General features: G+C 37.6%; 1 protein-coding gene across 4 annotated transcripts in view; it reads right to left on the bottom strand.

Annotated features, from left to right (window-relative positions):
- prkab1a (protein kinase, AMP-activated, beta 1 non-catalytic subunit, a) overlaps positions 1-15,703 on the bottom strand; it is a 75,357-nt gene extending 59,654 nt beyond the window's left edge. The window contains exons 1-8 of one of the 4 annotated variants that reach the window (XM_026174276.2): positions 15,576-15,703; positions 14,060-14,263; positions 13,764-13,933; positions 13,443-13,536; positions 12,749-12,863; positions 12,376-12,509; positions 12,114-12,182; positions 1,423-6,100 (exon numbers count right to left, since the gene is read on the bottom strand). In XM_026174276.2, the coding sequence (XP_026030061.1) occupies positions 6,023-6,100; positions 12,114-12,182; positions 12,376-12,509; positions 12,749-12,863; positions 13,443-13,536; positions 13,764-13,933; positions 14,060-14,209 (810 nt within the window). In that variant the 5' untranslated portion in view covers positions 14,210-14,263; positions 15,576-15,703 and the 3' untranslated portion in view covers positions 1,423-6,022. Of the gene's footprint in view, positions 1-1,422; positions 9,132-12,113; positions 12,183-12,375; positions 12,510-12,748; positions 12,864-13,442; positions 13,537-13,763; positions 13,934-14,059; positions 14,264-15,575 lie in introns of those variants that run through there. The other 3 variants (XM_026174277.2, XM_080304432.1, XM_080304431.1) reach the window with 3 other exon arrangements.
- Between the last annotated feature and the right edge of the window lie 226 nt (positions 15,704-15,929).

Raw genomic sequence — 15,929 nt, 5'->3', positions numbered from 1 at the left:
GTGAACTTTTATTGAGACAGAGACAACCTCTCAAAAACAGCTCACATCAAGAGATTCCTAATATTTTCTGTGAGGATGGGTATATATTCTCTAAAACTTACAGGAGGGGGTTGTGAGGAAAGTGCTGCATTAGCAGAAAAACAACTCCATAAAAGGAAAGCGGCCTTGAGTGTTCTAGTCTCTTCGCTTGCAGATATCTTTCGCCTGCAGGATGAGGCGATCGCTTCTTATCGCTCTCAAGGCCAAAGTCGTGAGCACACAGTTGCACAGTAACTTTAAAGCTGTGAGCACATTTTTATTACACAGTTGCACAGTAACTTTAAAGCTGAACAATATTTAAAGCTGAATAATGTTTGATCAGATTATATTTTCTTCAAGCTGCAGGTTTTCTCTCTCTCCAAACAATATTGACTGAACCAGCAGCCAAAGACCATCCAAATTACGCTGCACGTTTCGCTTTACATAAACATTGTCACGTATTTCCTCTTACTTTTGCTGTTTTGCTTCCACCACGATAAAATCACACTTCATGTAGAGCTCTCTCTAAATCGATAATCAAAACCCACCCCTACTTCTTACCCATCAGTCTACGGTGTCGGCCGCTGTTTTTTTTTTTTGTTTTTTTTGTTTTTTTACTTACTTCCAACAAGAAAGCCTCATTTCTGCTGTTCAATACTGAACAAATTTAAACTTTTTATGCAAAATGCTTACGTGTGTCTCTAATCAAACCTCTGTAACTTTGCTCTGCTTCACTTTGTTATTGTAGCGGGTCAGGGCTGTTTGGGGTTTTGTTTTGACAGCTATGTTCTGTTGTTCCAGGCGGCAGCGTTATGTTGCCATGGTTACAGGTGATGCTTTCTCTCTGCAACTGTGTGTTTCTGGATGGAGAGAGCGCCTTTTTTGGTTGTTACGCTAGAGCTGCGCCGAGCAGTTGTGTTAGCGTTGTGTGTTCATCTGTTAAATGATAATAAACGGCTGTGCTCGATGGCTAACACTGCAGGAAGCAAGACTAGACGTTACCTCTGTCTCCTCCTTGTCTGAGCTCGCCACAATATTTTTAAGGTCATCTACTATAAAAACCCAGACCAGGAAAACCTCCTTCATGTTTTTCTGTGTTTTACCCTCAGTTACTTGGACACAAAGGAATCTGCTGTGATGCTTACACCTTTGATAAAGCCTCGCAAGTGTCAGCTTTCTTTTAATAGATACAAAAATATAGATATGTACTGATAAGTGATCAGAATTATAATATTTCTGACTGTCTGAGTCAAAAATTTCCCCGATTCAAATCGAATCGATCGAATCATGGATCGAATCGATTCGGGACCTTGTGAATCTGAATCGAAAAGATTCTAGAAATCAGTGACGATATCCAGCCCTAGTTATTACCCATATAGTATGAAAGATAATGTCACAGCTAGCCAATGTAAAATACTTATTTATTAGACACTTTTTAAAAATAATTACATAACAATTATAAAGTAAAAAATAAAAAACAAAAAAAATAAAACATGACATACAGTAGATAACAAATGATGTACAGACCACTGAGTTTCAATGCAAAGTGCATTAACAGAACAATCTGTAGTGGAGAAAGCAGGAAACAGGATGTTTCAGAATTCATAACAGCAGTATTTATTTTTTGAAGAGGGGCCATATAGGATTTTTAGGATATATTTAAAGGGTAGCTGTTGATGAATATAATATTTCATGTTAAAACTTTAAAAATGTACCATATGGTTGGAACACAGGTTTTTGCCAATATTTTACACAGGTATAAAACAGCTTTCAGTATCATTCTCCATGCAGGTGTATGACTTTAAGGTGTCCTCTGAAAATGACAAATAAAATACTTTCCCAATTCTGCAGGGGCCCTAATATGACTGGAATGCAATATGCACTTTATAAATAATGACTGTGTAATGACTGCACAAAGGTCAGTCAGTTACTGAAGGTTCAGCTCTAATGATCAAAATGGCTGCAGTCATGTTATAAATTAAAACATGACGCAATATATAAATTTTAAAAACATATTCTTTAATAAATACCTTTCTTAGAATGAAAAAAAGTGCTTAAAAGGTTTGCAAATTGCAATGATTAAAATGACTACGTGAAATGGATTTATATGTCTAGCATGGTAACATCCCACAATCACCTTTATGTCAGTCCTGACAGCAAAATGAACATGAACAAATGTGACTTCGTCAAAATCAAAATAATCAGAGTCATATTTTTATGGTGATATCATGCACAGACACAAAAATTATAAAATAAAATGATGTTGGTTCAATTCACACACCTTTAAAAAAAAAAATTCAGTCCTTGACGCCCTATCAAATCAACACAACACACAGAGCAGAAAAGCTCACACATTATAACCACAAATTTCAGGAGCAGTTGTTTAAAATCAACAAAATAATGGATCTGAAACATTATTTGAAGGAAACTGGTGCTCACAATGATCTATGCCACATCAGCTAAACCAGTAGGGAGCAACTACCTGGTGTCACTCTTGATAAAGTACATCAGTAAAAGAAGGAAGGATGTGTGTGATGGCACCTATATAAATCTACACAGATGCATACATTAGTTTATTTGGAGTACATGCCCTAAATTAAAGGCTTATTCGCTCTCTTTTTTTTTTAAACTCTTGTCTAACTTTTGACTGGAATGGTCATAACCACAGCTAAGACTAGTTTTCACAACAAAACAATGTAGGAAAAAAAAAGATATATTGGTGAATAGTTGACAAAACTTATTTAATGTGCTCAGTATGATCATCGCTAAATAAATAGACAACAACATAACACAAAAACAGTTAAGCTACCACAGTGCATTTTGTCTTTCTTTGACCTCAACATTTACATTCTTGATTGTGCCGCTGTGGTTTTCTCAGCCACGAGAAAGACAAAAGCAGCGCGTACTTATCTGAGGTCTTTCAATGAGGTTTTCTCAGCATTAGTAATCATTTTGAGTCCTTACATTTTTGTCTGTTTTAATTACAAACGTGTTCATGTTCTACCACATTCTGCTAAGAAAAGATAAAGTTGAGCACTGCAAAGGGCAGTCACTGGAACAAATAGAGGCAGATTAAGTGGGAATGGAGTGACATTACCATACTAAAGAGATGCACTGTAACTGGTAATACAAATTGTGTGCATAATCTCAGAGTTGCTAACCTCTTATAATGTTTAGGTTAATCTATAACTGTCATGCAGGTTACAAGAATTTACTGAGCCAGTATTTTCAGTCACAATATAGACATGGGTGCCATCACTTTGGGCATCACTCAATGCCACTGTATATGCACTTGCCTTAATCATTCCCTTACAACCTTTGAAAAACCAAAATGTACCAAATAAAAAGGGGGAAATTACATTACACATTAGATCTTGACGAATTAAGTATTCAAGTAAAACAATCTTTACTGACATACATTGTGTAGTTTTTTCAGAACAAAACAACCTAACAACAATCAGTAAAAACCAAACTCATTAACCCTCTGGGGGCTGGATTCAAAAATCACAGCAAAGATCATAGTTACAATCATTCAAGTGTTCCCTTAATTGTCTTAGCACTATCCGATTGTTCAGTCTGACGTCACTAGCCGTGTCTGGGTCTAAACTCCGCTGCAGGTCCATATATCAAACGATCACTATGGCATTACTGAGAGTTGAAAAACTGTCTAAAGTCTTTCATCTTTAATAAAATGATCGGCGTTCTGCTCTACCAGGTGTAACAATTGAGTTTAACATCCAGGCATCCATGAAAACGGAATTTATGACATTTAGCGGAGTTAGAAGTTAGCAGGGAGTTAGCTCGCTAGCTTCTATCTAAATACAATATAGCATGTCCTGACTGCGGGGTTTTGGAAACAAATTAAAACGTACAGCTCTGCTATCACTTCCAGCATAAATGAAGACAGAAAACTAAACAGCAGTGACGTTTGTAGGGTTACTGAAGTTGGGCTAGCTGGTATATAATGATGTGCTACGTGACAGCTAGCGACACAGCTATGTTAGCATAATATAAACAAGCTATCTTTTTTCCCACTCGATAAAAGTTAACGTGAGTGTTGTCGGTGGTCAGGAACAAATGTAATCGCATGGCAGGATGCTGTAAAAGGACCAAACTTCAGCCAGGAGAACAACTGAGATAATCCATCCACAATACGAGGTTAGTCATTCATATACTGCTGCATGGGCTGGGCTGTAGTTACATCCTAAGGTTTTAAAAACTGAGCTTAAATAAATGATTAGTGGTAATAAAAGCCGAGGGAGGTCAACAGTGATCACTGACTGTTTTAGGAGCTTTTTGAGATCAAATAGAAGAAAATACGTAACATTAAACATGTTAACAACACAAAAGCCATATTAAACGCAGACTACTTTAGACCCGGAAGTAGGATTCGTCGCGTCATCACTGAACAACCGGATATAGTATATATAAATTAGTAGTCATTTTAGTACTTAACAATATTTAATAAACTAATAAATACAACATTAAGAAATTAATGAAAAATAATTTACCACATTTCCTTCATTTTAGCAAAGTGTGAGAGAAGCTGTGCTTTTCTCTTTGCTGCTTTACTGTGAAATTGTTTTTAATTAATTAGAGCACAACTTTTCATTTTATTAAAATGCACTAAAAGCTTTGCAGCATGTGACGTTAACAAACAAAATGCCAAAAGACAAGCTGGCACAGACAGCACCGTCAACTGCACTTTTCTGTCATCAGCTGACTTTGCCAAATCAAAACTAATACACAGAGCACTGCAAACAAACCAACCAAGCAAACCTACTGGTGTAGGAATCATGAAATGCCTCCACTTACCCTTTACTGTTGGCTCCCTGCATGCTTTGTTAGTTCTTGCTATTAAAATGAAGCTATAGTGGGTGTTGGTGGCCAAAGATTGTATATTAAAAGGGCGATCGTGGCTCAAGAGTTGGGAGCTCGCCTTGTAATCGGAAGGTTGCCGGTTCGAGCCCCGGCTCGGACAGTCTCGGTCATTGTGTCCTTGGACAAGACACTTCACCCGTTGCCTACTGGTGGTGGTCAGAGGGCCAGAGAAATCAGATTTTATGGAAGTAAAATAACCCTACTTTTCTACTGACTTATGACCACCGTAAACACTTTACTAATGAGTTTATGCTTTCAGTCATCTTATGTAATACTAAATTATGTTCACTTTGGAAACTGCAGTCGCATTCAGGGTAAAACTAGGGAAAAAGCAGGTTACTGTAAGAGCACTGTTGTGTATGTAATGACTAAGTGTCACAACCACCACTCGTTTGCCAGTTTAAAAAAAAAAAAAAGAAAAGAAAGAAATAATACTTGAAGTACCCAACATCAGGCTTCAAAACAGGTGCCCAAAAACCACGATGTTCTATATAATTGTGTGAATGTGTGAATGACTGAATGTAGTGTAAAGCGCTTTGGGGTCCTTAAGGACTAGAAAAGCGCTATACAAATGCAGGCAGGCCATTTTACTATAGTCTATGTTACGTATTAAATATTCCTATAGTAAACAGAGTAACACAGAACTGAAGTGAACACAGTGACCCCATTTACCCACCAATCCAATCCAGCTATTAGTTAGTTACGCTGATATATGACACAAAAATCAGATGTGATGTACTGCATGGGAAAAGCAGGATCATCACTTAAACTGCCTTTTACAGCAGGCTTCCTTTAAAATAACTCTTTTCTGTCTGTTTTTCAGTAAGTGGCTGTCTAACTGAATCATTTGTTATTTGTTTGTATGGCTTTTAGTGTATTACTGTAAAGCAATTACTATAACCCTCAGTCCAAATTTTTTTCTGGGAATCAAGTCAACATTTTACAAACTTAATTTGTTCCCTCGTGCTTATGCAAGGCTGCTTCTTTTGGTCAGAATGGATCTAACTGGTGAAACCTGGAAGGAATATACACTAGATTTTTTTTTTTGAAAAAAGTGTGGCTAGCATTTTGTACACTCGGTGTACAGTTAACAACAGCTCCAAATATAGAAAAGAATGCTTCATCAGATGGGCTTATAAAGCAAGGTGGTGACATATTTCTTCTTATAGCGATGTGTTGCACTGAGTACCATCACTCCGTCCTGTGACAGAAAGACACAACACACAGGAAAAGTCAATTTAAAACCTCACGCAATGCATGCTTTCAACTAGGATGGAAACAGTAGCATCAGTCTTACCATGTACAGTTCCACCATGCTATAAGCCAGTATGGTTAAACTGTAATTGGTAGGGCTATGGCTTTTTTAAGACACACATGAAACCAGAATTGCAGCATCATGGTTGCAGGCCTCCTCCTACCAGTCAAGTAGCAGTTCACACCCAAGTCTGTTCAGACTCGCATATAAATGTAGATAAAGAAAAAAAAATGAAAGAAGAAAATACTGGCAACCGCCAGCCTCCTGGTAGACACATCTATGGTATTGATTTCAAAATCCTACGTCACCTTGTTCTGAAGTTTCTCATATTAACAGTGTTGGGTTTATCTTGGCACAAACCCCGCTGGAACGCGAGACCAACAACTGCACGACAAACAAGGCAAGAAGGTACTGTCCGTGTTTGTGGCTTGCAAGGGAAGCCAGCCAAAGTTGAGGAAAAGATTCCTTCACCTGAACTCAACCAACTTCAACTGATTCCTTCGCTAGAGCCCTTTTTATTGTCAGCAAGCAATCATTCATGAATATGCAATTACAAATACACGTGACATTCTTAAGCTGGCATATCTGAACAACTAGTGATGGGATTTCTGGCTCTTTTTAGAGAACCAGCTCTTTCCGTTCGGCTCACTGAAAAGAGCCGGCTCTTTTGGCTCCGAACTGGCTCTTCAGGTTGATTTGTTGCTTTAATTAATTTATTATTAACAATAATATAAAATTATGCACAAAAGGAATTACTAATTACCTGCATGAATAAACTTTCTGAATCCTTTATCATCTGCAACTGAAAATAGGATGATTACTATACCTTTCTAATGTGAGGTTGTTGTCCCTGGCTCTTTCTCTGTCTTTTACATTTTACATTGTACATTTGTTCCATATTTAGAAAGTAATTCTGTAAACACTTTCTTGCTTTTAAAAACATAATTTCCTTTTTATTTTCAAATTCTTAACATGGATAATGATGGTAACATTTCTTGGTTTACTTCAACAAGCTTCTTGGAAAAAAAATCATATAAATCAGCCCAATGTTGGAGGTACAATTGAAAATGTCACTGAAAAAACATTAACGTTAGAGAGGTGTAATGAACTAAAAACATGAGCATATAAAAACATTGTGCCAAAATAGAAAAGAATGTTACATAAAGTCAATAACTTGCTCAAATGGCTTTTTTCTTTCCAGTTGTTAGAAGTTTACCTTTGGTAATAATAACTTTTGAAGCAATTTCTTTCCTCTGTGAAACAAAGACGTGCATCACATTTTTCACAGAGGGTGGTAGTTGCATTCACCTTGCAATTTTTGCACCGACCTCGCTTTTCACATTTTACAGGCCAATGTGCAACCTCATCAGTCTGGACATCCTCTGGAACTCCAACACGAACTCTCTTGGGTGGTGGAGGTGGTGATGAGATGTTCTGTGATGGGCGCCCCCTGTGTGATTTCCAAAGGATCAGGCTTGTGGCAACTTCTGCCTGGAAGCTTCTTTGTTTCAGTGGCTTTTGGACACCAAGTAGCTTGCAGTCACGACGGTAAATCAACCATGCGTTGACAACACCGAGCATGATGGTTTGCCAGAACAGGTAGAGATACCACCTCCGTGACTTCATGTGGTACTTGTACCTTGCAATGCAGGCGTCAAGCAGGTCAATACCCCCCATGAATGTGTTGTACTCCTTCACAATGTGTGGCCTTTTGACCTCAACAAATGCCTTGCCCGATTTGCTCCAGCGACGGATTGTATCTTGAGGCTCAGTTGCACAATAGGATGAGATGAGGGTAACAGATTTGTTGTCATACCACTTCACAATAACCATGCTCTCCTCCTTATTCACCCTGGCATCAACAGATCCCCTGCCTCTCTGGGCAAGACTTTTTTTCATCTTCAAGCTGACAACTTGCTAAGCGATTTCCACGAAGTGTTCCTACAAAGTAGATCTGTCGCTGAAGAAGTGTGAGCACAAGTGGGGCTGAGGAGAAGAAGTTATCAGCAAAAACTTTGTAGTTTTGCTCAGCTGGCAGAGTTTCACACAACTTCACCACAACATCTCCTCCAATCCCAAGTAAAGTCTTCTTCCCAGTACCACCTTGATAAACAACAAAATCATGGAGCATACCAGAGGATGAGCACCGGGCCCAGATTTTCAATCCCCAGGGGTGGGGCTTTCCCTTCACATACTGCCTTATTGGGCTGTGTGTCCCCTTGAAGGGTACCATTTGCTCATCAACAGAGTTGTACTCCTCTGGGACGATATCCAGGCATTGTTTGCGAAACATTTCAAGCCATGGACAGATCTTCCAGCACTTGTCTTCTGCATCTCTGTGTAATAAATCTGTATTGTCAGTGAAATGTAGAGATCCCAACAGGGTTTGAAATCGGTTGCGGGACATGTTATCTGCTACCATAGGACACCTGGTGTCATTTTCCCAGTATGCTCGATTTCCAGGCATTTGGCATAGACCCATCCTCAGATAGAGACCAATGAGTATTTCTAGTTCTTTAACAGTGGTATTTACATTTCTCAGATGGTTGGAGTTTTGTACACTGTATAAATTTGTTTGTTCCATTAACAACAGCAGCATATCATCTGTGATGAAGTTTTTGAAGTACTCCAGTGGAGTGTGGATCTCATCTGGAGGTTTGGCACAGGGTCCCTTGAATGTGGTCTCAGGGGTTTCGAACATTTCTTTCTCCAGGAGAATTTTTGTCCTTTGATAGCTGCCTTGGGCTGCCCAGTGTCCATATGGCTTGAATGTGGCTCTGTCTCTAAATCACTTGAATCACAACTGTCTGAATCACTGGATTCACTTGATTCATCACTCTCCACGTCTTTGTGGGGGATGTAATTAGGGTCTTCAGAATCTTCATCTGAGCTACTTTCACATCCCTCATACTCACGGTCCTCTGCAGTGATAAACTCCAGCGCATCTTGAACACTATATTTTTTCTTTTTATCCATTCTACAAAAGAGTGAAAATGATAAAAAATGGGGGGTAACTGAAAAACGCCTCGACAAAGCTAAAGTAAAGTTCCATCACAAATTTAGGTAATTTAAAAAATTAGTTATGCTTGAATTTAGTTAAATATGACTGAGAATTAACAACAAAGAATAAATTTACTTAAAATAACTGAATGAGCTAAACTGACTAAGCAAATGATCAGTTTTTGTCTTTTTGTGACAAATATGTCACATCAGTTTTTTTAAGAAAATTTGGAGTTTAATGCCCGATGTGACATATTTGTCACAGCGATGTTTAACAAACTGATTCTAGATCAAATTGGTTCAGAAATATTACCAAACTAGGTTACAAGGGACCTATGACATCTTATCTAAAGTTTAGAATTGCTGAATGAGTAAAAGCTTACCTTTGCAAAAAGAAAAGAAAGTTTTTAAAATTAGCACAGCGGTCTCATTAGCTAACCAGGTGGACCAAGACTTTGAAAATGGTGTCTTGAACACCCAGAGTGCCTCACTTGTCACATGACTGAATTAGTTTGTGCAGTAGACGTCACTTAGGGACTTTATTAGTTAAAAGTCAAAGTTAAACCATTATAAATAGTTTTTCTTTAAGTGTAAAGGGGCAGTGACACCAGTGTCACTGTGGGTCCTTAAGGGTTAAAATCAATCCTTTGATTTTTCTGAAAATCAATAGAGCCCCTTATAATCCCGTGTGCCTTATGTATGAATTCTGGTTGTGTTTACTGACCTTGAAACGATTTTATGTGGTACACGGCGCTCAAAAATCTGTCAAATGTTTCAGTACGACTTTGCTAAGCTACGAACCCGCACCGCTTGATGGATTGTCGGAGCATTACGGCTATCGTAGGCAGGAGCCTCACGGAGTGATACGTACTGTGCTTCAACATAATATTACCGTATTATGTGTATAACCTCTTTTTAAGTTTTGTGGATATCATACATGGTTATGCTGAGGATATGTCGGCCAATTTCCACTGGAAATACCTTTTGGTTAAACTCTTAGCAGGGAATTTACACTGTTACATTTTTATATAACTTTAATGCACATAAAAAACAGCTGCTTGTTTAAGTGAAAATACATTGATGGGGTTCTTTGCACGAATAAAGTTGTGGAGTTGTAAAGTATTTTGTCTAGTGTCAATTATATCGTCAGTTATATCGTTATCGCAAATTTTCAAATGTATATCGTGATAAATATTTTCGGTCATATCACCCTGCTCTACTAATAAGGATATGATTTTTATCAGCACACAGATGATTATATATTTCTAAGCATAAATGATTATATGTTTCTAAGCAGAAATGACAATATAGAAAATATCACCCTTACAAACAGGACTTTCAGAAAACATGACCTCTGACCTTTAAGTTGAGGTCATGTTTTCTGAAAGTCCTGTTCAGAAAACTTTTAGTAAATACACTTTTGGCATCAATTTGAAGGTGATGCGTCACCTTCTTCTCAAGTTATCACATTCACAAACTTGAAAGGGTGCCCATGGTGGGAGTCCTTCATCAAATCACCTCTTCAATAAGCTCTGACATAAAGTGACATTATTTTGAAGCATTAGATTAATAATATACATTATAAATAAAATATATCAATTAAATTGTATTACTATTGAAATGTGTCAGATATATATAGTAAATATATATATATTTTTTATATATTTAAAAGAAATGTATAAAAATAAAAGCTTGCTTTTTTTCCTTTTTTCTTTCCACAGGCCAGTAACACTGAGTCACTGACCTGGGATTGTTAGGCTGCAGACTGAATTATCCTAAACATTAACTATTAACATTAATTACTAACATCTACACTATCAGAGTGTCTGTTTGTGCAGCAGGAAACGTGGCCTCAAACCTCAGTTCTGAGAATGGTGATATGCTCACTTTTCTTCATTGCAGCCACCACATGCTCCTTTAAAGGTTACGGACACACACGATAACTCATTCACTAGCACATTTAAACACACAGACACACATGGAGGTGCACAAAACACACACATAAACACACTACCTCATCCAGGAGAAGCAATACTGTCAGAACTTTTTTTTTTTGCCTCCTAACGTAACAAAGACTTCCAAGAAGACCAAGTAAAGGCTATTTTATATTATGCCTGATTTTTGTTTGACATTGCTGTACTATTTATTGTTGCATTTGATTTCAACATCTCATGAATACAATGAAAGGGTTTATTTGTTAGTTAAGTTTTAAGCTATTAAAAGCACTGCAATTTCTAGAATTGAACTGTCTGAACAGTTTGTTTTAAAGAACCTATTAAAGGACAGAAGTATTTTTTAAATCAGATTACTCAACCAAACATAAGACATAATGAAATAATGTGATGCATATTCAAGATTGTAACTTTGCAGCATTACTAATATATCAACAGTCATTAAGAAGATGAGAAATTACAATTAGTAAAGTTTCAACAGAGCCAGTTAGATTGTCCCCAAAATGCAAGTTTTTCTCACAGGTCACACTAGTGAACATAAAGTCATTAAAAAAATGTGTTTAAGCTAAATACAGCAACATTTTATCTGCTTCATGTACAACTACTTAACTACATTACAAGAGAAACCAAATGGAAAAAAGTGAATATCTGACCACCCACTACCTGAAATGGAAAATACACATAGTTGTTTTCCACTCCTTTTTTTTGTTGACATGCAGACATTTGCTGTGGCTATCTTGAAATGCAAGTAAAGTTTGTTTTTCCTGTCAGAGAGTTGAAAGAAGGAGAATTATCTGTCCTTCATCTGTTCTTCTGTCCCATTTATCAGCCTTTTTGGCAATGCATAGATTCAATCTGCTGTGCCAACAACGTGCAAGCTTGCTAAAAGCAAAAGCATCAGCAGCGCACACTTTCTGTTAAAATGCTTACAAAGCCGATCAAGTTTTCTCACACGCTACCGAAAAACATCAAACACAAAAATCTTAAAAGTCACCCTGAAACCTTACCTTAATGGAAAGTGCATAGAGGTGGTTGAGCATGACATGGTTGGGTTCTGGGAGCAGTGCAGGGTCACACTGAAACAATGACAAACAAAACAACAACATTTAAAATAAATGATCTGTATTATTTATTCTTGTGGATGCATTTTTTTTTTTCACAATTTTGTTGTACGTGTACAATGACAATAAAGGGCTATTCTATTTTTATGAAATGCAGGCAGGGGAAAGTGGGAATAAGCCAAATTCATCTCAGATTACAGCTACTTACAGAAATCCCAGTGTCTTTGTTAAGGATGACCTGTAGAAGGTGAGGTGGAAGAATGGGTGGAGATTTTAACTTCTCTTCCTGTTTAGGGACATAAGCATCCTGATGATATGGCCCAGGAGGAGAGCTAGAAAGGTCTGAGGGGGGGGAAAAGGGGGGGAAACAGTATGACAAGAACATTAAATTATTTTCAAACCTATAGATTTTAACAGCAATGTTGAAATCCATTAAAAAAGGCAGGAACAAAAAAAGTTGGTCTTTAAAATGAATGAAGATTCTTTTTGAACACTTTTATACCCCTGCTTTCCAGACATGTAGTCTGGATCAGTAAATGTTTAAAAAAAAGCACAGATAAACAGTGGCTGTCAGCACTCACCTGACATGTCAGAGCATTTCTGCGAATCCACCATTAGCGCATCAAAAACCTCAAAGTCAGTCTTCTTTACCTGAATGATATTGTTGACTGTGCCTAGCTGACTGGTTACAACAGGCTGTTAGGAAACAGGAGACAATAAAACTCACAAATAAAGCTCAAAAGTATAGACCAAAAAGACATACTTTATATAATAGCAGGCCAGTGTTTGCTTTAACAAGCATCATGATGTGAAGCAAACCACTTAAGCCTCTTAAACTAATGTCCACTCATGACTACTCTACCTCTAGTCATGGCCCTCCACTGCACCATTTGTCCTGATTACCATATGTGTGTGCTAATATTTTATACACTTGTTACTATATTTCTGAAGAGAGAAAAAAAGATGTTTATTGTTAAAGCATGACATCAGATAAGGTGACTCAGATACATGCCTGCAGTCAGTCATGAAGCCAGCTCATCATAACCTACACTAGTGGCCTTAATACACTCACAAGTTATTACTCATAATGTAATGATAATATTAATGCATTAGTGAATATATGCTTTTGTCTACCCAGACTTTACAGGAATGGCAGAGCTGCAGTGCCTTTAAAAACTGAAACTGCTGCAGATTTTGTGTTGAGGTCTAGGTAAGTAAAGTAAAATATGCTTGTTTGACAACAGGTCATAAATGACTGTGAGAGTAACGGCTTACCTCAGCTGGGTCGTGGGTCCACTGACCATCCACGTAAAATTTGTACTGATGCTCCCCCTCAGGTAGATCGACAATTGCCACAAAGGTGTTCTGACTTTGATAGATCACAAACAAAAGAAAAGAAAACATTTGGCACACAGGTAAGTTAAACCAGCGATTAACAAAGAAGAAGAACTCACATTCTTGGCTTGTTCTAGTAAACCTTTCTCATATGCAAATAGGAATAAAAGAAATCTGTTAAAACTCGAGTTTAAATCTCAAAAGATAAACAGCCAGAAATTCAACCTGAAAAACATGTTCAGATTTATAACATGCTCTCACCTTCTAATAAGGGGAATTTTGTTGGTCCAGTTGTTGAAGGATCCAGAGAGGTAGACCTCCTTTCCATCTCCTTTCCAGCGAAAGACTGTCGGCCGTTCCAGAGTTGGTGCTTTGTCATCTGATTCTAAGTCTTGCTGCCAAGCAAGGAACTCCTCTTTCTCTAAGGGTGCCTTAAATGCACATCATACACAAGAATATTATTTATCAACAAGGATTAGAGTTTGAAGAGATCTACAGGGCCAAGAAGGCTATAAATTCTACCTGATATGCACCTCTAAGAGAGCAGCCCAATTTACCTTTATGTCCTCTCCATGAAAAATATCAGCATCCTCTGGGCTATCCATGAGGATTTTTGGCCTCTCGCCCTCTTTGATACCTCGGCTGTCCCTCCGCTGCGCCTTCTCACCGTGGCCCATTGCAGCCCTCTCACTGCTTGTATTCCCCATGGTTTTGTCTTCTTGCAGGCTGTTACAAGGTCACTGCAAGTAGAGTTGATTCAGCTGTGTAAAGAAAGCCGTAAAGTCAGAAGAGACTACATAACACCTTACAGATTTATTTATAACTGCTAAAGGCTTACTGGTTAAAATGTTGCTTTTTAGGCCTGCAACTCTCAAAAGAGACATTTTAGGTACCAATGCTATTTATAGTGACTTCTGCAGTAGAACAAGCTGAATCATGTGGGCAGACTACAACTTTTCCATTTCTAAGTGTATCATACTGAACAACTATGAGTTCCTTTATTGACTCCAAAACAATCCCTGGGACGTTAATACCAGATATCTTGTATATGTTTCAGTGTCAACTGTCTTGTTATGTTAGTTTAAATGTGATCCAAATAAAACACGTCTTTCAGCATGATACCTATTTCCTCTAAAGGATGGGTGTATTTGTTTGAGTATACCATTCTCTCTGGAATACATTTACATTACTGCAGGTCATTTATAGGCCTATAAATATAACGCTGTTCCTTACACTTTTAGCTTACACTCAGTTATCTGCAATATAAAAATACAATTACAGAACAAAAACAATTTTCTAGCCAACACTCTGACCACACTTTGTTGTTCTTTTACTTATAGAACAATATCACGGAATCTGCACTGCCTGCTCTGTCAGTACACACAAGTAAAGGTAAGACAACCTTTTTAAAAGAACAGCAGAAACCATAGTTACAGTAATGGATTACTTATTATTGACCTCATAATGTTATACAATGAAATAAAACTCTACCTGAAACACTCCCACAAGTGACACTGGAGGTTTTAAAGTCAAATGATGTTTTACTGTTATGATATCTGCCAGTTTATTTTACTTTAGAAAAAGTATGAAACTGTATTTGGAAATACCACTGAATGGGAGTGTTACTGGAATATTCTAGTACCCTGCAACATGAAAACATTCCCATTTCAGTTTCCTTAGAATAACTTGGCTATTTTTGGTTATATGATGATATTTATGGAAGACGATGTCAAACAGGTGTGTACATGTATGCGCAGCGTGTTTAGATCTTATCAGCACTGTGTTTACATACTAGCATCAAAGGTTGTGACATGCCTGCGGTTATGTTAGCTCATCTTAACGTCTAAGCTCCATTCCAACTTCCTGTGGCCTCATACTCTAAATTATACCAAATAAACACGAGGCTGTTGTAAGACACATGAAATAGAAGCTATGAAATACAGCGTTACTAAAGCTAACATTGGGTAACCTACTAGCATATGTAGCCCAAACATGCTATCTGCTTCGACTTAAAAGGTGACACCAACTAATAAATACAAACACCGACAAGAAACGTAGGGTTGTTTTGTTTACCTGAGAAACGTTTGCCGTCGTAGATATCGATGTCGACCTGTCAACTACCTTCCATCCCGCACGAAAACAAAAACATTTGATCCTTCTAGCAGAATCCGGCCCCTGTTGCGCATGCGCACTTTATCCAAATGCAAAATATTAATGCACCCTGACCTCGTGAAAAGCAAAATATTATCCGTCACTACTATAGTCGTTTATTGTCTCATAAACTACTCTTATCCATAATAAATCTTTTGGTTTAATGTTCGACTATTATAACCTTTTACAATTTAATTCTCTATAATGACAGACGTAATGTCATGTACTCAACACTAGATGGAAGAGTGGGTCAAGTAGCCTGCAATGTGGGTCAGT

This window comes from Astatotilapia calliptera, chromosome 7 (assembly GCF_964374335.1).
Source record: "Astatotilapia calliptera chromosome 7, fAstCal68.1, whole genome shotgun sequence".
In the NCBI taxonomy this organism is placed as follows: Eukaryota; Metazoa; Chordata; class Actinopteri; order Cichliformes; family Cichlidae; genus Astatotilapia; species Astatotilapia calliptera.
Note: the sequence above shows the minus strand (reverse complement) of the source record. Positions and strands in the feature narration are given on the sequence as shown.